Source organism: Pygocentrus nattereri, chromosome 7, assembly GCF_015220715.1.
Source record: "Pygocentrus nattereri isolate fPygNat1 chromosome 7, fPygNat1.pri, whole genome shotgun sequence".
Classification (NCBI taxonomy): domain Eukaryota; kingdom Metazoa; phylum Chordata; class Actinopteri; order Characiformes; family Serrasalmidae; genus Pygocentrus; species Pygocentrus nattereri.
Window position 1 is genome coordinate 39,726,236 of NC_051217.1, and position 23,382 is coordinate 39,749,617.

Here is a 23,382-nt window from a genome sequence, read left to right on the forward strand (position 1 = left end):
CTGGAGTACTGGTTGCCGTCACCAAGCTCCACATAAGCTTCTTGTTTGTTACTTGGACCTAAGCCATGGTGCAGGAGTGGGCCAGGTTTTCCCATTGGATGTTGGGTCTGCTGCAGGAGGGAGAGCACTGTAATAATCTCTCCAAGCGGTGAGGTCTCCATGGTAATATTTGTCTGCATGTTCTCGGTTTTGGGACCACTGTGATGATTTATTGGAGGCTGTGAGGAGTGAGAACACAGAAAAACATAGGGAGAAACAAGGCTTTCTTTTAATTCTCACAACACAAATAACCATCAGATTCATAAATCCTTCCTGCATCAGGGTCTTGGTGTGGCAGAAGGGCTTGAGTGGTCTAGAGATCTTCAAAGCTGTCATCTGTAGTAATATGCTCCTGATGGGGTCTCCTAATGCAAACAGGTTTAGACACAGACTAACACATTCCAAAATGTCCTATTAAAAACAGACACAATATATCATGGTAATATTTGTCTGCAAGTCCTGGGTTTTGGGACCATTGTGATGATTTATGGGAGGCTGTGAGGAGTGAGAACACCAGGAGCATGTGGAGAATTTTTATTAAGACAACAACACAAATAACCACCAGCATACAAACTTAAAGAGCACATTGGCAGAGACTTTTCAATGTTTTTTTTTTTGCTTGTTTGTTTATTTTGTTTTCCCTTTTGTATCTCAATTAATCTGATTTTATCCCTGGGCTTTGCCACCCACTGAGAAAATACATATATAAGCAGGCTGGCAGAAACAACACTCAGGTGAATCTTATCAGTTACTCAGCCCACTAGTTTGGCATGACTGGATGTCTGCCCCCCGCCACCCTGATGGAGAAGCGGCTTAGAAAATGGATGGATGGATGGCTGTCTGCCTTGCATGTGATGCTCAACTGTGCCTTCTCTTTCATGTGATTCCATGCGCTTAGCAGACTGAAATGCAACTTTGTTTGCTATCGACAAGGGAACTGTATGCAGGGAAAAGATGATTCTGAGGGCCTGAGACTAACTGGTGCCCTAAAAAATATCATAACACAAAGTACAATTTTCAATATTAAATTAAAAACTTAATTGTCATTGATATATTTTATTTGCAAGTTTTGGGTGATATTGTGTTTGTAAATTAGTAAAAATAAATAATTAGCACCAGTCAGCCACGGTTTTTTATTTTTTTATTTTTTACTTATCTGTGGAACATTTTTACCATTTGTTTTTAACATTTTAAATCAACTAAAATTGAAAGACAGAGCTAAAAATGATAAAATTGAGAATAAAATGTATAATAGTTATTATAATTATTTTATCTGCTAATATATGTATTAGTTCCTGTCTCCTTTCATTTTAAAGGTAATAATATTTCAAATGTTCAGGATCCAGGATTTTGCTGTACATATGCTTGCTGAAAGCTGGTTAGCTAATGGCAGCCAGAAATTTGGATTTTTGTGGATGCTTAGAAACTAATGATGTGCCAAATCAAAATACTGCCCTACACTGTAAAAGATTGCTGTAAATTAACAGCTGATTTTCAACAGTATTATCCTGTTATACATAAAACACAGCTCTTTACCGTAAAATAAATTGTGGCTGTATATTAACGGCCAGTTTTGACAGTATTATCCGGTTATTTCTTAAAACAGCAGTTACCTGTAAAACTAAAGTATTTCAGAATATGATATGTAAGCTTGCAAAGTTTATTGTTTTTTGCTAAAGCAATCTTATGGATTTCTTGCTTATTCATGATACAAAATAAGCATATATGAAGCATTTACAGCAATCCAAATATCACTTACTCTTGGTTTCCCCGACCTCCAAGTGCTTGAAAGAGACATGAAGCCATTTTTTTTTTAAATGTTCCTAAAGAAATGTCGTTGGACAGTTCAATAACAGATTCAGTCACATCATACACTCTGAATTTACATTCTCCAGAAAACAGCCTTACACTGTTTGCTAGGATGTAGAAATGTATTCACAGTTCACTGACTGTACACTGTTTGGTCTCAATGAAGAGAGAGGTAAGATCTTTCTCTATTTCAGTATGAAAGTATTGAAAAAGCATATATGGATGTAATGTTTGCATGTATCCAGTTTTTTTCCTCCAATATTCGCGACATAAAAATGCATACATTTTGACATCATTGGACAGTGCAATGCATGATTATATTATCTCTGCTAGCAGATGCAATATAGAGTAACATCATGCTTAGTGACATAGAGAAAGAGAAGGCAAGCTTGTCCACAAAGACTTGTTTAGATATAAAACTACCATTACTTGTTGAATGTTACATTTCATTAGGAATACTTTCAGAAAGCCATCAAAATAATTCCATTTTGATGTCGAATTACTGTCTAAAACTTCTAAAAGGTAGGTTAATTGAAAATCAATTTTAATTTGGTATTATATGCTATATAGTATCTTTTAAGAAATGCATATGCAAATCTTTTTTATATGTTAAAACATGAAATCAGGTTTAGTTACTATGCATATGTGAAGCAGCTATGTATGTACAAATAAACCTAACAATAAATCAGCATGTTTTATGCTAAACCATCATAATATTATTAAAATTTGTGTGAATCTTAAAGCGACTTGGAGGAAACTTTACCCATAAGATGTTTTTTGGTGTTCTGCTCTGGCCTAAACATGATTATGAAACATTTGGGAGCAAAAATACAAATAATCAAACCAAAGCTTGAGGCCAGAATAGCAAATATCTCTACAGCTACAGTGAACTTTCCAGGAGAGCTGACATAAGCTGGGATAAAAGCAACCCAAACTGCACAGAATATGAGCATGCTGAATGTGATGAACTTGGCTTCATTAAAGTTATCAGGCAGCTTCCGTGCTAGAAAAGCCAAAATAAAACACAAAAGCGCCAGAAATCCTATATAAACCAGCACAGCCCAGAATCCAATTGCTGAACCCAATCCACATTCCAATATTATTCTTTCTTTATATTGATTTAGATTTTTGAAGGGGAGAGGTGGTGATATTGTCAACCAAAGAACACAAATAAGGACCTGTATGAGAGTGAAAGCAAGAACACTGAGTCTCTGCTGTGGAGGCCCAAACCATTTCATGGCATTACTGCCTGGAAGTGTAGCTCTGAAGGCCATTAATACCACTATTGTTTTCCCAAGAACACAGGAGATGCAGAGGACGAAGGTGATCCCAAACGTTGTGTGACGCAACATACAGGACCACTGAGAGGGCTGACCAATGAAAGTCAGAGAGCAGAGGAAACACAGAGTCAGTGAGAAGAGCAGCAGGAAGCTCAGCTCTGAGTTGTTGGCTCGGACGATGGGAGAAGTTCTGTGTTTGTAGAAAACAGCAGCCACACATACAGCTATGAAGGCCCCAGTGATGGAGAACGCTGTCAGGATGATGCTCAGAGTGTCGTTCCAGGACAGGAACTCCACAGGCTTGGGGAGGCACTCGTCTCGCTGGGTGTTGGGCCAGAATTCAGGAGGGCAGCGTACACAGTTCAAAGAGTCTGAGACAAAACATATTCAGAATCTAATATCGGAAACAACTGCAAGAGAATTAAATTGACTCAACCTTGACTGTGTCAAGCAAAAATTCCCACCATATTGTGATACACAACCTGTGTTGTTACTGATCTCTCCTTCTGCACATGGTATACAGTCATAGCAGCAGACTGGCTTTCCTTTCTGCACAGCCTTCCTGGTTCCTGGAGGACAGCTCTCACTGCACACAGATCTCGGCACCTAAAAGACATTAGACAAACGCATAACAAACATTTATTGTCTTATGTTCACAGTTCTATGTACAAAGTAATATTGCTCCAATTGTTAACGCTCATTAATTTAACTGAATGTCAGAACTGTAAAATGTATTCCATGACTTTTACATGTTTTCTTTATATATTGAAATATTGCTCATTTTGATGACCTAGAATGGCATATGAAGTAAAAAGAACTGTCCATGAAAGAATCATTTACACTTGAATGAAATTTGAATTAATGTTTCATCTGATGTCCTATAAATACATAGAAAGTATTTTTTAGCAGTATGCTAGTTTCTGATAGTTATATTGTTTAAAAGTTTTCTCAATTTTTCATTAAATTATTAAGAAAATAATTTGTAGATATAAAAGGTTATCTTCATAGTAAAATCTCAGAATCAACATATATTACATGTTTTTATTATATGAACAGTGATTTGTGCTTTTTCTTGCTACTTTCTAGTCCACTGTATCTTTCTACTATAAACAACTGGGTTTTTCATGTATTTAGAAAGGCAATTATCAGACAATCGCAATTAAACCCTCAGGATTGCTCAGATCATATAAGGCTGTCTTTTTCCACCACACAATTCCATAATCATTTATGTTACACTTATGGCACTTACTATTTTGAATATTTCTTTACTTTAAAGAAGAAATACAGGAGCGAGCATTTTAAGATTCACCACTTGTATGTGTACAACAATGCTGTATTTTTTTTTTCCACAGTTTAACTTGATTTTATTAACTGTAATTTGCTTTCACTTATTACTTTTATGCAAGTTGCCTCTAAAAAGCATTTTAAAGTGAGTGTACACAACAGTTTTTGGAAATGAATGCTTATTTTGTGTACTGCTCCCTGATGTGGTTGTACAAACCATGGGATACTGGAAGTAATGTACTGTACCTCTGTTTGTCCCCCCACCCAGCTGATAGCTCTGCTTATACTGAACTCCTGGCCTCTCGGTCTGGATGAGTCATACTGGCCCACAGTCATGAAATCCAAACCACCATCTTTTTTAACCTGCCAGTTTATGAGCTCGTAGACGGCCACAGGATCACCATTGGAATCAAAGGAGACCTGATAGCCGTTCTTAGTAGTGAAGTTCACTCTCTTGAGCTGATTAAGTATCTGCAGTGGAACATTAACAAACTGTGAACAAAACTTTGATATTCTCATTTGTGCAAAACGTGTTTCAAATCATTTCATTATTAACAACCCACATTTTCTGAATATGGAAATGAAGGTTTATCATGAATGATTGTTTAGGGCACTTCAGACTTTGTGGTGACAAATGGTATCTCAATTTATAAACCAAGAAACAACATGGAAAAAAGATCTACTTTTTTTTTTTACTTTTTGTTGCACTGCTAAATTGTCCAAAATTGACAAAATTATTAAAATATTTCCTATGATAAATCTAATTTTTAGTGTTTACATTACATAATTATATCATTTTTTTCATCAAACATAATATGATGTCTCAGCAGTGGCTTCACTGATGCTCTTTTTTTCCAGTGCTTGCACAGTTTCAACGCATAGATGATTTCTACTTTGTATTGCAAAAATCATAGGTTAAAATTATTGTGAAGATGTAATTTCTTATGATATATATTCTCTCAGTGTAATTTTCAGTGTGAAACAAAGTAAAATATCGTTAATAGAAACAGGAAGATATTCTATATTGACTTATTGTAGTGATGTTTCGAAGAAAAAAAAAAAATAATTGTAAGAAGTTTGCGGGGAGAGATTTATTTTTATTATGATTTCTAGTCAAATTGGCTAAAACACTGAGATATTCATGAGTTTTGAAAAAAGAAACGAGTCATTGTTCTTACCCATGAAACAATAAATGATTTTAAAATTGAAATAAATTAACACTTCAATGCTAAAAGGGCTCCTAGAAACGACTTGATTTTAAAGAGAAAAAAAAATTAAAAGTATATATATATATATATATGCTTACTCCACTGTATATAATGTATGAGTTACTCACCTGCCGTGATGTGAATTTAGCGCTCTTGTCGCACTGCGTGTCATTACAGATAACACCGTGGATGGCATGCGCTATGGCATACGTAGCTTTATACACCAGGTTAGTGATGCGCAGCTGCGACGTGTCTGTATACGCGTTCTGCAGCGCGCGGATTTCCTCACTGCCGTCACATTCCCGCGCGCCCTCTGAGGAGCCTTTCAGGCTACAGCTGAACGAGCTCTCCCAAAACTCCGTTAGCAGAGGAGATTTCAGTGCTTGTGCTGGAGAGAGATCCAGAAGAAACTCACGAAGACCTGGAATCACCGAGCGGGGGATCCCAAATCCTATCGCCCCAGCGCACATGTTAAACCGCAGAAAAGATGGATCCATGATCCACGCCTCGCTGCCGATCCACTGAAGTGGAGGCGGCGGCTGTTTTACCAGCTCCTCCAACAGAAGCCTCAATTCGCTGTCGTGAACAAAAGCTACTATTACCCGGGCTGTTGATCTCCGGATGACGTTCGCCACTCTCTCCACTTTACTGCGCGGCTGTGTTCTGTAAAACACCTCGGAGTACTCCACACAGATTCCCAAGTCTTGAGCAGCCTTCAGAAATGACGCCATTCCGTAATTTCCATAGTCTGTATCGCTGCGCACTGCCCCAATCCATGTCCAGCCAAAACGTTTGACTATTGTTGCGAGGGCAGCCGCTTGATGGTGGTCACTTGGTATGGCCCTGAAGAAGTTAGGAAACTGATATTTATTGCTCAGACATGCGCAGGTTGCTTTATGACTCACCTGTTATTCAGTATAGAAAAGGAAAAAGAAGCGTTAGTTGAAAAGCCTGGTTTATTTCAAGCGCTAATGTATGGAACATGATATTGTTCTTCAATGGTAAATTAGCCTGAATATTTAATTTTGCACCATTTGGTGCAGCCTAAATTCACCTGTGGAATTCCAAAAAGACCTAGTACTCTGGACATACTCATTGAGAGCGTAGAAGAAGTTTCTCCCACGAGAGCAGGAACAGCTGCGGCCGCAGATTTGGAACAGGATTCAGTATCATTGAAAATCAGTTCCATGCCGTTAGCATACTGGAATGCCACTTTCATAGCCATCAGCACTTCAAAGCATGTGTCGTGTATCTGGTATCCTAACGTGATTCCCGGCAGGAGATCTGTTCTGTTGTTGATCTCGTGGATGGTGAACTCCATGGCACGAGCGAAGCGCAGCTCCCTGAAATTCATACTGTTTAGAAACACATAATGTATAAAACAAACAAACAAAAAATACACAAGCAGATAGTTTCAGATATCATTAACTCAATAAGCATTGCATACGTACAAAAGCGTGGTAATTTGATTATAACAATATAAATTGATATAATGTATAATACATTGTTTATTCCACACTCACAGACAGACCTCCCAGAGCAGTGTGGCAGGTGTGGCTGTCTGGTGTAGCTGTTCTGCTGTGATGTCATGTAGGAATGAATGGCGAAATTTCCCCCAATCACAAAATCTCCGTTCATATAAAGACCAGGAATCTGAGGCTCAGTCCACAGCCTGCAGCTGACCAGGTCAGATTCACATGCTGCTGGATTAAATGCAGTTGAAATAAACATTATTAAAATTGAAGTGAGCTCCATGGTTTCCTCGGCAGTTCTAAGCCCTTTGAAGACGGCGGTGGCTGCCTTTAAAATGACACCTTGTTATGATCATCTGTGGGTGTGAGCTCACACTCAGGAGGCGTGGTCATGTCTTGAATAGTAATTGCAGTGATGCGCATCTCTTTTGCATTTGTTTGTCCGTGATGTATTGAATTGTTTTATATATGTATATACATTTGTATACGTATTACATATACATATTAATATACATAGTAATGTTATATTCTCATACACACATATTCAACGTGTGTATTGAGAATATGACATTATGTCTGCACACAATTTGCGCTCAGTTCCGCACGTAAAACTGAATTAGCACAAAACAGAGGCGTATCTCAGTTGTCCGGATAATTCAGATAATTCACACTAGTTTCAGGCTAGTGTTCAGTTCATCTTGATCGGAAGAGAACACTGCGAATTCTGTTATGCCATATGTTATCTATGGTGCTAGATATGGTGATATATAACCAGATTTTCTCCATTTTGATCGTGGCCAATTCCTAGCCCATATGTATTTAATTAATAAACCATCTTTCGAAAGTCTGATTTTTCTCAATAATTAAAGGTGATATTTAGGATTAGGTTCAGGTTTGTGAATTTAATAGAAGATACGTGGTACAATGTGAGTCAAATGCAAAAAAAGAGTATTTATTAAGCCTTTGTTGTGGGTTATCCAAATGACTGTAGGCCTGGCCTGTGCTTTTAAAGAGACACATCAGCTACCGCTTTACTAACTGCTTCAAACGAAACTACTCTGCTCCAACCTAAACATGATTATGAGACACTTGGGGGCAAAAAAATACAAGTGATCAACAGCTAATGTGGACTTTCCAGGCAAGCTGACATAAACTGGGATAAAAGTAAACCAAACTGAATGAGTGTAGCTCCGAAAGGCCATTAACATCAGAATTGTTTCCCCCTAAACACAGGAGATGCAGAGAAAAACTAAGAATTGAACTAAGCTTTGGTGAATTGTTTCAATTCATTACTAATATGCAAATTTATTACTGATCAATATTGTCATGGGGACTCCATGTGGATGATTATATGGGCATTCCATTATTGTTGTTATGAACTGTGTGTCACATCTTTGATCATAAAATGAGATCAAAATAAAACATTTACAGAACCCTGATGTTCATTCATTCTTCCTTCTACAACCCTGTTTATTTATTTATTTTTTGCCCACAACATGTTTCAAAAAAGTTGGGACACTGACAGATTACTACAGCGTTGCATCACTTCTGTAAGCATTTGAGAATCTGAAGAAACCAGTTGCTGTAGCTTCAAAATTAAATGTTTACCATTTTTGTTTGATCTATGATTTCATCTGCTCAAACAGTTTGGAGTCTTCTTTGTCATACACTTTTCTTTCATAATGCATCAAATATTTTCTATAGGTGATGAGTGTGGACTGTAGACAGGTCAGATTATCCCTCAGACTTTTTGACTCTTATGCGATGCTGTTGTAATATGTGCAATGTGGTATGACATTGTTTACTAAAATAAGCAAGGCTTTCCCTGAAAAAGAGGTCATCTGAAAGGCAGCATATGTTGCTCCAACATCTGTATATATGGTTCAGCATTAATGGTGCTTTCACATATGTGTAGCTCACCCATGCCATGTGCATTACAGCATCCCCATACCATCACATATGCTGGCTTTTCAACTGTGCACTGATAACAAGCCAGCTGGTCCCTCTACTCTTGGATACAGTGTCCATATTTTCCTAAATTAATTTTTAATTTATTTATCAGACCACAGGACAATTTTCTACTTGTCCACTTTTCTACTTAACCTCGATCTTAATTATGCTGGTACAATTTGTCTCTAAACTCTGCAAATAGCTGGTCATGCCTGCAAGTTCAACTTTCCATGTGTAGTACTCAAGTCTGATGCTGCATTCATGTTTGTGGTAAATGGATGATGACAAGATGTTCCATTATTTTCCATGGAAAATTCTGCCACTGCAAGCAGCAATGGTCCACAAACCTCAGGCAGGAGTGGAATTTTCTGTGAAGATTTTTGCAAATTTTGACTAGTTGACTGCAGTGGTGGAATAAATTGGATGTTGATTTATTGGGAGCCAAGGATGTCAAACATGTTGTGGTTAAAATACAGACAAACCCAGCATTATAAATTAAAACAAAAGGCTACAGAATATTCTCCTCACTTTCTGATTTTATTTTGTTCTTGCGTTGCAAATTGTTAAATCCTTAACTCCTTTTTGATCAAATTTGAAGCCAGCATTGCATTCAACTAAAAGTGTGTACAACCAAAAATAATAATTAAGTGAAAGTTAGAGACTCTGTTGCAGAAATATATATATATATATATATATATATATATATATAAGTTATTTAGAGCAACAACAGTCCCAAACAATTAAAGGAACTAAGAAGCAAGTCCAGTCAATACAAACACAAGTCTTTTAGGTCCACACGCAGATGAACCTAGTGACAGGATGAGTCTAGAATGCAAGGGGTAGGTCGGGTGATAGGTATAGGGGGGCAGTATAGGAGACACAGTAAGTGAGCCTTGAGGCTTTTGGCAGGCAGTGTTTGGTGGGGTGCATTTCAAGGGATTGGGAAAAGGAGGCTCTGTAACTTCTGTCTCTCAGTGGGTTAGAATATATTTGGCAGCTAATCTGTGGGCTCCAGGGACAAAGTGTTTAAGGTGATTGTAATGAAGAACTCTGGGCTTATTCATGCCCAGTCAAATACCTAAAACAGGTAAGGGCAAAGGCAATCTTATTTTGGTGGTGGCCTGGGTCAGCTACCAAAAACAAGTCACCAGGTGCATATCGTCTATAAATGTGATGGTGATAGTATTTTTGCTGGCGTTCTTGGGCTTCAAACCTAAAAGCCTTCGCAACTTGAGAGAGAAGATCATCAAGCTTGTGAATTAATAACAGATCACAAAGATGCTTTATGAGATGTGAATTTATCAGGTTATCACAAGGTGAAATGAGCTGTTCTCCACTGAATGGTAATCCAGGCACCTAGGAGAATTCCTGCCCAGGATCTTTGGTAGCTGTCTGAATTGCAGTCATAGCCATGAGGGGCTTGTGAGGTATGGAAGGAGCATGAACATCAAATGAGATTTTGTGATGGCAGTGGAACACAGCACTCTCATTGTAGTGTACAGTACCATCATGGTGCACAATGGTCCAGTTGTGGAGGTCAGGTTTGGCAGCCAAACATGCATGTCTTCCATTGGGATCGTTTTGAGACCGACTAATGAGTTGTGGTCTCTGATGATGGTAAATGAATGAAACGTCAGGTATTGACCGAAACGGCAAATAGACTAGACAGCAGTGTACAGCTCAGAATCAGTATACAGCAAAGATAGAGCTGATAGATTCGGTAGATGGGTAGTGAAGTCAAGGCCTCACTGGCATCTGGAGACCATTCATAGGACACTGCTTCATGAGTGAGGTGATGCAGAGGTTCAGCAATGTGAAAGAACTGCTTTCATATAATAAGAGCAGAAACTTAAGAAGGCTCTCACTTCTGTAGCTGACAAGGCACAGGCCATGATCTAACTTTTTCAGTGTTAGAGGGGTCAGGCTGAATATCCTCATTGGAGACCAGCAGCATGAAAATGATGAAAAACCTTTTTCATGTGCTGGAGATGTTGGGGGAAATCAGCACTATATGTCATCGAGATAAGTTAAACCTTCCAGTCAAGCCCAAGAGGAAGCAATTTTATCAAGTGCTAGAAGCTTGAACGGGCATTGAAAATGCCCTCTGGCATCATCTGGAATTGGAGGAGCCTAGCACTAGTAGATAATGCTATTTTTTTCTTTGTTATGAGGGTGAAGAGAGATCTGTCAGTATCCAGCAGTGAGATCAGTGATGATGAACACACAGGCACCAGCCACCCTATCTAAAGTGTCATCCACATGAGGGAGTGGGTGTGAATCCTTAATTGTAATGGCATTAAGTTAGTGATAATCTAAACAAAATTGGTACATGTCATCTTTTTTTGTTTACCACCAGAGCTGACCAAGGACAATGTGATCAAACTGTAATATCATCCTCCATAAGCTTCTCTGCATCCTGCAGTAACAAGACCTGTGTGGCTTATAAGGGGTGGGAGCTGAAAACATGGACCAAGGCTTTCATCAAAAGGTTCTCAATCTGTGGTACTTCACTTGAGGTCTGACGCATGTCAGAAAAATCATAATTTTTCAGCAACATGTTGTAGGGATGTGTCAGAGGAAGAATTACCATCTCTGAGAAGCCTACAGTTACTTTTTATATTTCAGATAAATCAGGCTAAGAACATTTACATGTTCATGTGTTGTTAAAGACTATCATTGGTATTATCCATAACACAGTAAGTGATTTAAAAATTGAAACAAAATAGCAGTATACAATGTATAGCATACAAGTATAGCATACTACATATTGATTGACAATTGTACCAGTTTAATGTCAAATTGGAACTGGCATTACTGTCCCAGGTATAAAAGATTTTGCCTGTTACACCAAAGACCATTAAGCCACCAATGGCAGCAGAAACAGATTATTTTAAGGCCTAATAAAATGATTATTAATGAAAAATGCTCTCATTTACCCACTTTTTTGACACAATATAATCAGCATTTTTTGTTAATTAAACTTGATTTTTTTTAATGTAATTTCCCTAAATGGCCTAAACATATGCTAAGTAAACCACTACTGTGGTCAATGGTGCATTGACCACAGTATTGGTTTAATTAGCTTTGGTATGCAGTGGCATAGAGTTACGTTACAAGTACAGAAGAAATTGTGTTAATTGTATGTTTTACCAGATTTCATTTTAACAGCTGCAATGATTACATTTCATGTCTTTTTCTAGTTATTCATAACAGAGGTTTCTGTAGCCATTGACTTGTAGGTAAGTGTAAGTGTAGGTTTGTTTCATTTGTTGTTGACACATAATGTGCATGTTTGTCAAAGCAGACCTGGATATTTATTGCATTAAAAATTCTTTTTTTTTGAAAGTTGATTTAAAAAATCAAATCAGTTGACTTCATTAAAATGACTAGGTTAATGTAGGTAATGTAGAAAAGCAAAAACAATTCCATACTAATGTCCATACATTTAGAATAAATGTTAAAAAAAAAAAACACACACATTTTTCCTTTTATACTTTATACCAGACATGCAAAACTTTTCTTATTGCAAATAAGGCAACATTCGAGAGAGAGAGAGAGAGAGAGAGAGAGAGAGATTCTAACAGCAAATCTTGATTAGCAAGACTACCATTACATGATAAATAAGTAATACATTCTCAAACTGGTCATAAAGATTCCATATTGATACAGAAGTATTGCCAAAAGGTGCTGAAAAGTGGGATAATTTGGGTTAATTTAGCATCATGCATCATTATTATCATTTAAAAGGTGCAGGTGAAAATTTATACTGCAGCCTAAAATGGTATGAGAGTCTCAAAGAGACATAGAGGGCATTTTACCCATAAGGTGTTTCTTGGTATTCTGCTCTGGTCTAAACAAAATTATGAAACACTTGGGAACAAAAATACAAATACTTAATCCAAAGCTTGAAGCCAGAATAGCAAATATCTCTACAGCTACAGTGAACTTTCCAGGAGAGCTGACATAAGCTGGGATAAAGCTGATCCAAACTGCACAGAATATGAGCATGCTGAATGTGATGAACTTGGCTTCATTAAAGTTATCAGGCAGCTTCCGTGCTAGAAAAGCTAAAATAAAACACAAAAGAGCCAGAAATCCTATATAACCCAGAACAGCCCAGAATCCTATAGCTGAACCTAACTTACATTCCAAGATAATTCTGTCCTTATACTGGTTTAGATGTTTGAAGGGGAGAGGAGGAGATATTGTCAACCAAATAAGACAAATTAGGACCTGTATGAGAGTAAAAGCAAGAACACTGAGTCTCTGCTGTGGAGGCCCAAACCATTTCATGACATTACTACCTGGAAGTGTAGCTCTGAAGGCCATTAACACCACTATTGTTTTCCCCAGAACACAGGAGATGCAGAGGACGAAGGTGATCCCAAACGCTGTGTAACGCAGCACACAGGACCACTCAGAGGGTCGACCAATGAAAGTAAGTGAACAGAGGAAGCACAGAGTCAGTGAGAAGAGCAGCAGGAAGCTCAGCTCTGAGTTGTTTGCTCGGACGATGGGAGAAGTTCTGTGTTTGTAGAAAACAGCAGCCACAGATACAGCTATGAAGGCCCCAGTGATGGAGAACACTGTCAGGATGATGCTCAGAGTGTCGTCCCAGGACAGGAACTCCACAGGCTTTGGGAGGCAGCTGTCTCTCTGGGCATTGGGCCAAAACTCAGGAGGGCAGTGCACACAGTTCAAAGAGTCTATGAGATTTGACAGGCATGTTCAGAAACATATATTATAAAGAAGAACTATGCCATACAAAACTTGATCTTGGCTGTCCCCAACAAATGTGTATTGTACTGTAAAAAAGTGTACTGTATTATGATATCCAACCTGTCTTGTTGCTGATCTCTCCTTCTGCACATGGTATACAGTCATAGCAGCAGACTGGCTTTCCTTTCTGCACAGCCTTCCTGGTCCCTGGAGGACAGCTCTCACTGCACACAGATCTTGGCACCTGAAAAATAAATAAATAAAAAAATAAAAGCTTTTTTTTTTTCAAAATATTTGTCTGAAGTTCACAGTGCTATGAACTAAACAATACATTTTCTTGCTGTACATTGTTAACTGAAATGTTGAAGGTCATTTATTTTGTTTAGTAAAGAATTCATGAAATATATTAAAACTTTCAACAAATTCCAACCAAATCACTCACTGACTTTTATTCATAACCTTTGCAAGTCACATGTGTTGATTAATTAGCAAATCATTTTAGAGTTTGAAGTAAAGTGAACCAAATGAAAGACAAGTCTACACTATAATATTTTTTTCATGTATAATTTTTGTTTAATGTTGCATTTTAGTTTGGTTTGGTTTCTGTAATTTAGCTCTTATTTTTCACAATTTGTCATTATTTCCGTTTTATACATTTGGGGTAATTTTCACATTAATCGTAGCGGTGCGTTTTTTTTGCAGTTCATTAGTCAAGGAACGTTAGTGTACCCATACCTCGCTTTGTCCATCCACCCAGCTGATAACCTTGCTTATGCTGAACTCCTGCCCTTTTGGTCTGGATGAGTCGTAGTGACCCACTGTCACAAAGTCCAAACTACCATCTTTATTAACCTGCCAGTTTATGAGCTCGTAGACGGCCACAGGATCACCGCTGGAGTCAAACAACACTTGGAAACCATTCTTGGTAGTGAAGTTCACTCTCTTGAGCTGGTCGAGTATCTGCAGTTGAACACAAACTCTGAATGGAACTGTAAACTTTGATCATTTTTTTTTCAAAGCGTTATTAAAAACTACCTGATAGCGCATTTTATATGAGGTGCTAAACATTGTGTTACATGCACAACTTGTTAAGGAGACGATTAACCCTTAAGGTTCTTCTTGTTTTTTTGCTTCCATACCCATAAGGTACTTCTACTATTGGCTTCGCGGATGCTGAAGTATTGATTTATGAGACGTAACAATTAAATAACAATTATTTTCAGAATGTTTTGCAATATATGCATTTTGTAAATGTGTAAAACTATTTTTCGATTTTTTAGCCCCAAATTATTATAAATTGTTTAAAAGAAATAAGATATTGTTCAGGAAAAACAAACAATAATGTCTTCTTCAATTATTTGTTTATTTTTTTATAAATTTGGTTAAAACATCTTTACCTGTGTACGTTTTCAATGACTTCCTCATTGATTTTACTCGGAAATCATTAAAAAAAATAATAATAAATAAATAAATAAATAAAAAGACCCCGTTTACCACTACGATGGTAAACTGAATCCGGTAATCTACAAAAATGTATGAAGACAGATATTTTTCAAACAAAAACATGTACATTACAAATATAATTCAAGGCTGTTCTGTATCAGTTTTTTACCTGCCATGGTGTGAATTTAGCGCTCTTGTCGCACTGCGTGTCATTACAGATAACACCGTGGATGGCATGCGCTATGGCATACGTAGCTTTATACACCAGGTTAGTCACGCGTAGCTGCGACGTGTCTGTATACGGGTTCTGCAGCGCGCGGATATCCTCACTGCCGTTACATTCCCGCGCGCCCTCTGACGAGCCTTTCAGGCTACAGCTGAACGAGCTCTCCCAAAACTCCGTCAGCAGAGGAGATTTCAGTGCTTGTGCTGGAGAGAGATCCAGAAGGAACTCACGGAGACCTGGAATCACCGAGCGGGGGATCCCAAATCCTATCGCCCCAGCGCACATGTTAAAGCGCAGAATACCTGGATCTGTAATCCACGCCTCACTGCCGATCCACTGAAGTGGAGGCAGCGGCTGTCTCGCCAGTTCCTCCAACAGAAACCTCATATCTCCTGAGTGAAGAAACGCTACTATTACCCGGGCTGTTGATCTCCGGATGACGTTCGCCACTCTCTCCAGTTTACTGCGCGGTTGTGTTCTGTAGTAGGACTCGGAGTACTCCACACAGATTCCCTCCTCCTGCGCAGCCTTTAGAAACGACGCTATTCCATAATTTCCATAGTCTGTGTCGCTGCGCACTGCCCCAATCCATGTCCAGCCAAAATGCTTGACTAATTTTGCTAGTGCCGCCGCTTGGTGATGGTCACTTGGTATGGTCCTGAAGAAGGCAGGATACTGACGCTTATCGCTCAGACATGCGCAGGTTGCGTAGTGACTCACCTGAAATTTAGTATAGATAATGAAAGAAAAAATAAAATAAAATAAAAACCTGATTTAATTCTAGCGCTCATTTGTAGGACATTGTATTGTTTCTTATTAATTATAAAACAAAAATGTGTTCACCATTCCGTGCAAGCTACACTCACCTGTGGAATTCCAAACAGACCCAGCATTCTGGTTATGCTAATTGACGGGGTGGAAGGAGAATCTCCTACGACAGCAGGAACAGCGGCTGCTACAGATTTTGAACAGGAATCAGTATCATTGAAAAATGGTTCCATGCCGTTTGCAAACTGGAATGCAGCTTTAACAGCCATCGGCACTTCAGAGCACGAGTCGTGTATCTGGTATCCTAACGTGATTCCCGGCAGGAGATCTGTTCTGTTGTTGATCTCGTGTATGGTGAATTCCATGGCACGGTAGAAGCGTAACTGCCTAAAATTCATACTGTTTAGAAACATAACATAACATAACATAAGATATATATATATATAAACACATTTACAAGACATACATTTTAAATACTTCGTTACATTGTTTTATGAAATCCAGCACCCCTTGTTGACTGTGATTTAACCATAGTATTTCACATTGAAATTAGTCTTGTCAGATGGTAGTAACACAGAAAGTGACAATAAATATGTAATAATAATTGACAGCAAAGAACTGTTGACCTCCCAGAGCAACGTAGTTGTTGTGGTTGCATGGTGTAGGTGTTCTGCTCTGAATTCGTGTAGAAATGAATAGAAAAGATCCCTCCTATTATAAAATCTCCATTCATTGAAAGACTTGGCTGCTGAGGTTCAGCCCACAGCCTGCAGCTGACCGGGTCAACTCTGCAAGCTGCTGGACTGAATGCAGTTATCCACAGCATTGAGGCAAATATAGTCAGACTTGAAGAGAGCTGCATGGCATATTGAGGCTCTAAAGGCTTGGGTGACTGCTGAAATAACCATCTATTTATTGTGCCCTGTGGGAGTGGCCTTGGAATGAGGAGGTGTGGTTACGTTTTAAGTAGTCATTGTAATGACATACTTCACCTTTTTATTATTTGTGTCTCTTTGATATTGAATGGTGACACACACACACACACACACACACACACACACACACACACACACACACACACACACACACACACACACACAGAGCTAAAGAGGATGACATTAGGTTATATTAAAATATTAAAATATTTAAGGAAATATCCAAAAGTTTTAAGAATCATTTTATTTCAGGACAGCATAGTTCATTTACAATAATGTATACAAATATATGTAATTGCCCACAGTATTCACTCACACATTCAAATAATTGAATTCAGGTGATCCAGTTAATTCCGTGGCCACAGGTGTATAAAACCAAGCACTTAGGCATACAGACTGCTTCAACAAACACATGTGAAAGAATGGGTCGCTCTCAGGAGCTCAGTGAATTCCAGCATGGTAGCGTGATAGGATGTCACCTGTGGAACAAGTCCAGTCATGAAATTTTCTCACTACTAAATATTCCACAGTCAACTGTCAGTGGTATTATAACAAAGTGGAAGCAATTCTAAACAGCAGCAACTCAGCAATGAAGCAAACACGTAAAATGACCAGAGCAGGGTCAGCGGATGTTGAGGCGCATAGTGCGCAGAGGTCGCTAACTTTCTGCAGAATCAATCGATACAGACCTCCAAATGGGTTTCCATGGCCGAGCAGCTACATCCAAGCCTTACATCACTAAGCGCAATGCAAAGCATTGAATGCAGTGGTGTAAAGCACCATCACTGGACTCTGTTCTCTGGAGTGATAAATCACGCTTCTCCGTCTGGCAATCTGATGGACGGGATTGGCAGTTGCCAGGAGAACAGTACATGTTTGCCTGCATTGTGCCAAGTGTAAAGTTTGGTGGAGGCAGGATTATGGTGTGGAGTTGTTTTTAGGTAGTTGGGCTCAGTCCCTTAGTTCCAGTGAAAGGAAGTCTTAATGCTTCAGCACCAAGAGATTTTGGACAATTTCATGCTCCCAACTCTGTGGGAACAGTTTGGGAATGGTCATTTCCTGTTCCAACATGACTGTGCACCATTGCACAACGCAAGGTCAATAAAGACTTAAATGAGCAAGTTGACAATAGGAATGCAGTACACAGATCCCCAAGCAGAAAGCAACATTCAATGACCCAGTCAGATAGCAGGATACTGGCAGCCAGTCAGAAAGCAAGATACTGATTACCCAGCAGAATTCTGGCCTTCCATCTTATTTTCATAGTCTGACGCACTGTGAAATAAAATTGTTGCTCTCCATAAAGATGGCCTAGACTACAAGGAGATTGCTCAAACCCTGAACCTAAGCTATAGCACATGGATAAAGTCGCACAGCAGTTTTCCAGGACAGGTTCCACTCAGAACAGGCATCTCCAGAGTCGATCAAAGAAATTGAGTCCACGTGATCAGCTTCATATCCAGATGATGGCTTAAAAAAAATAAACGCATTAGTGCTGCCAGCATTGCTGCAGAGGTTGAAGAAGTGGGAGGTCAGTCTTTCAGTGCTCAAATCATATGATGCGCAATGCATCAAATCGGTCTGCATGGCTGAAATCACAGAAGGAAGCCTCTTCTGAAGCTGATGCACAGGAAAGCATGCAAACAGTTTGCTGATAATGAGCAGCCAAAAATATGGATTACTGGAACGTTGTCCTGTGGTCTGACAAGACTAAGATACATTTGTTTCACTCAGATGATGTCCAGCATTTGTGGTGGCACCCTGTTGAGGAGTACTAAGACAACTGTCTCTTTCCTACAGTCAAGCATGGTGGTGGTAGCATCATGGTCTGGAGCTTTATGAGTGCTGGCAGCACTGGGGAGCTGAAGTTTATTGAGGAAAACATGAATTCCAACATGTTCTGTGGCATTCTTAGGCAGAGCATGATCCCCTCCCTTTGGAAAGTGAAAAAGGAAAAAGTATGAAAAATCCAAACCACCAACTTTATTAAACTGCCAGTTTATGAGCTTGTAGACGACCACAGGATCTCCACTGAAATCAAATGATACCTGAGAGCCATACTCTGTAGTGAAATTCACTCTATTGAGCTGGTCGAGAATCTGCTGTGGAACACATACTTTGCAAAACTATGAACAGATCTGTAACTTTGAACTGTGCACTCAAACATCACTTGTTTTAGTGCATTACTAAAATTCCAAATTTACTATTGATGAATATTGAATTTCAGGGTAATTTTGAATGATTTGAGCAATTCAATCATTTTGGTATGTCACCATTTTAAAACTATTAAATAACCTCAAGATTAAAATAAGCCTGTTTTAATGTTTACTGTAGAAACATCTGTCACAGTTTGCATGAAAAAAGCATGTCACAGCAGTGGTTTCACAAATGCTGAAGTATAATTTTTATGAGAAGCAGCAATAACAGGGCTAGATTTTTAGTTTCTTTCGTATAAACATAAGTTCTTTTTGATATAAACATGGAAAATTATTCCATGTAATAAATCTGTTCAATTACTGTAATTTGTAAAACAGTATCCAAAAAGACGTTAAAAAAAAACATTTTTTAAAAATGGGTTTGTTTTTTTTTAACCGGAGGCGGTCGTATTTAACCTCTCCATGATGGAGAGAAGGAAGGTAGATATTCTGTGTGTCCAGGAGACCAGATGGAAAGGAAGCAAGGCCAGGAACATTGGAGGTGGATTCAAACTGTTCTATCATGGTGTCGATAAGAAGAGAAATGGAGTAGGGATAATCCTAAAGGAACAGCTTGGGAAAAGTGTTCTGGATGTAAAGAAAGTGTCAGACAGGATCATGAGCCTGAAGTTTGAGGTTGATGGTGTAATTTTGAATGTGGTCAGTTCATATGCACCACAGGTTGGTTGTCAGTTAGAGGAGAAAGAGGAATTTTGGAGTAAGATGGATGAAGTGGTAGATGGTGTCCCTAGAGAGGAGAGATTGGTGATTGGTGCAGACTTCAATGGACATGTTGGTGAAGGGAACAGAGGGGATGAAGAGGTGCTGGGTATGTATGGTGTGAAAGACAGAAATGCGGAAGGTCAGATGGTTGTAGATTTTGCAAAGAGAATGGAAATGGCTGTGATGAACACGTATTTTCAAAAGAGGGAAGAACACAGGGTGAAATACAAGAGTGGAGGGAGGTGCACACAGGTAGATTATATCCTTAGCAGGAGATGCCACCCAAAGGAGATTGGAGATTGTAAAGTGGTACCAGGGGAAAGTGTAGCAAGGCAGCATAGGGTGGTTGTCTCTAGAATGAGATTAGAAAGAAAGAAGAGGAAGAGAGTGAAGACAGAGCCAAAGATGATGGAAGCTGAAGGAGGAGGATGGTTGCAGGCAGTTCAGGGAAAAATTGCAACAGGCCCTTCGGGGCAGTGAGGAGCTACCTGAGGACTGGGAAACTACAGCTAAGGTGGTGAGAGAAACTGGCAAAAATATGTTGGGTGTTTAGCCTGGTCAGAGGAAAGAAGACAAGGAAAGTTGGTGGTGGAATGAGGAAGTCCAGGAGAGTATTCAGAAGAAGAAGCCAGCTAAGAAAATGTGGGATAACCAGAGAGATGAAGGAAGTAGGCAGGAGTACTGTGAGGCTAGTCGCATAGCAAAAAGAATGGTGGCAAAGGCAAAGGCTCAGGCCTATGATGAGCTGTATGAGAGGATGGAGAGTAAAAAAGGAGTAAATGACTTGTATCACTAGGCTAAACAAAGAGATAGAGCTGGAAATGATGTACAGCAGGTTAAGCTGATAAAGGATAGAGAGGGAAATATACTAGTGAGTGAAGAGACAGTGTAGACAGTGTTGAGTAGATAGAAGGAGTACTTTGAAGAAATAATAAATGAGGAAAACGAGAGAGAGAGGAGGACAACGGGGGGAGAGATAGTGGATCAGGAAGTGCAGAGAATTAGTAAGGTGGAAGTGAGGGCAGCTTTAAAAAGGATGAAGAATGGAAAGGCAGTTGGTCCAGATGACATACCTGTGGAGGTATGGAGATGTTTAGGAGAGAAGGCAGTGGACTTTTTAACCAGGTTGTTTAACAAAATCCTGGAGAGTGAGAGGATGCCTGATGAGTGGAGAAGCAGTGTACTGGTCCCCATTTTTAAGAACATGGGTGATGTGCAGAGCTGCAGTAACAGAGGTACAAAGTTGATGAGCCACACCATGAAGATATGGGAAAGAGTTGTTGAAGCAAGGCTAATGCGAGAGGTCCAGATCAGTGAGCAGCAGTTTGGTTTCATGCCCAGAAAGAGTACCACAGATGCAATTTTTGCATTGCGAGTGTTGGTATAGAAGTACAGAAAAAGTCAGAAGGAGCTACATTGTGTCTTTGTGGATCTAGAGTAGGCATATGATAGGGTGCCAAGAGAAGAACTGTGGTACTGTATGAGGAAGTCAGGTGTAGCTGAAAAGTATGTCAGGATGGTGCAAGACATGAGGATAGTGAGACAGTGGTGAGGTGTGCAGTTGGAGTGATAAATGGTTTCAAGTTGAAGGTAGGGTTACATCAGAGATCAGCTTTGACCCCCTTCTTGTTTGCAATGGTGATGGACAGGTGGACAGATGAGGTCAGACAGGAGGCTCCATGGACCATGATGTTTGCAGATGACATTGTAATCTGTGGTTAGAGTAGAGAGCAGGTGGAAGAGAGTAGAGAGAGGTGGAGGTTTGCACTGGAGAAGAGAGGAATGAAGGTCAGTAGAGACAAGACGGAATACATGTGTGTGAATGAGAGGGAGGCAGGTGGAAAGGTGAAGATGCAAGGAGTAGAGGTCGTAAAGATGGTTGACTTCAAATATCTTGGGTCAACCATCCAAAGCAATGGACAGTGTAGAAAAGAGGTGAAGAAGAGGGTGCAGGCAGGATGGAGTGGGTGGAGACGGATGTCAGGGCTGATGTGTGACAGAAGGATAGCAGCAAGAGTGAAAGGGAAGGTTTACAAGACAGTAGTGCATCCTGCTATGATGTATGGTTTGGAGACTGTGGCTCTGTCTAAAAGACAGGAGGCTGAGCTGGAGGTGGCGGAGATGAAGATGCTGAGATTTTCATTGGGAGTGACAAGGATGGACAAGGTTAGAAATTAGCAGATCGGAGGGACAGTGAAGGTGGAGCAGTTTGGAGAAAAAGCGGCCAGGTTGAGATGGTTTGGACATATGTTGAGGAGGAATAGTGGATATATTGGTCAAAGAATGTTGGAGATGGAGCTGCCGGGTAGAAGGAGAAGAGGTAGACCTCAGAGAAGGCTTATGGATGTAGTGAAGGTGGACATAGAGATGGTTGGTGTGAAAGTAGAGGAGGCTATGGCTAGGGCAAGATGGAGGCAGATAATCCGCTGTGGCGACCCCTAAAGGAAGCAGACGAAAGAAGAAGAAGAAGATTAAGGTTAGAATAAGGGTGAGTTGAGCTCATTCTGAAAAGCAAATAGTAAAATCTAAGTGCAAGATCTCTGAAGCATTTTAATATAGACCATCAATATAAATGACATTCTAGGTACCCCACGACCCCCTGTCCCCAGATTTGTTTCCTCTGATACATTTTAACCCTCCTATCGTCCTTAAATATGATAACAAATTTGGTCCTTGTGGTCAATCTGACCCCAGGGATAGTTACCTCCAGAAAATGATTCACAGAATATTGTTGACCACGTTTGTGTGACAGGCACTTTGTTTATTTGTTGAATACATAAATAACCCCTTGAAAATCAGTGAGTTGACGTGTCCTCTAGTGCCACCATCAGGCCAAACCTTTAAATTAGAACCTTTAAATTTATCTTGAATTTTTCATACAAATCTTTTCAAATTTACTTCTCAACATTAATGACCACAAGTCTTGTTTTGGTGATGATGGATAGGACCTTTACTGTAGCGCCACCATCAGAAAAACTTTCAGGTTGAGAGCACATTCATGACTCTCACAGAATGACCATGTTGATTAATATTGTTGACCCCCTCTTTCCTCTCATAAACATATTTATTTACTATTTTTTGTAATATATTTGTGTCTAGTTACTTTAAGATCTCACCCCTTCCCTTTGTTATCCGGGCTTGGGCCCGGCAGTGGCAGAGTTATAAAGTTTTTTTTGTTGTTGTTGTTTTTTTTTTTTGGGGGGGGGGACACCATTTGTGAGACAGAAAATGGATAATGAGAACATGTCAGATACTAGTAAAAACATGGAATAGGTTTTTATGCCCAAAGTAACCTTTTAGTCTTTAGAGATAAACAACATGAAAACAACAT

At 39.3% G+C, this 23,382-nt stretch overlaps 1 protein-coding gene and 1 pseudogene across 1 annotated transcript; both read right to left on the reverse strand.

Annotated features, from left to right (window-relative positions):
* Window positions 1-2,835: 2,835 nt before the first annotated feature.
* On the reverse strand, window positions 2,836-7,351 carry LOC108434018 (annotated as a pseudogene).
* Window positions 7,352-12,834: 5,483 nt separating this feature from the next.
* Window positions 12,835-16,871, reverse strand: LOC108434019 (extracellular calcium-sensing receptor-like). The gene is made up of 6 exons (XM_017708933.1): window positions 16,825-16,871; window positions 16,297-16,585; window positions 15,374-16,150; window positions 14,497-14,721; window positions 13,882-14,005; window positions 12,835-13,748 (listed from the first exon to the last, which is right to left on the reverse strand). Exons 1-6 carry the CDS (start codon window positions 16,854-16,856, stop codon window positions 12,835-12,837), a joined length of 2,361 nt encoding a protein of 786 aa, XP_017564422.1. The 5' UTR covers window positions 16,857-16,871.
* Between the last annotated feature and the right edge of the window lie 6,511 nt (window positions 16,872-23,382).

Coding starts and splice junctions, on each gene's coding strand:
- LOC108434019 (XM_017708933.1), bottom strand. CDS start 16,856: ATGCAACCACAACAACTACGTTGCTCTGGGAG. Junction 16,586..16,824: donor CAACTACGTTGCTCTGGGAG/GTCAACAGTTCT, acceptor TATGAATTTTAG/GCAGTTACGCTTCTACCGTG. Junction 13,749..13,881: donor AGAGATCAGCAACAAGACAG/GTTGGATATCAT, acceptor CAAATCTCATAG/ACTCTTTGAACTGTGTGCAC.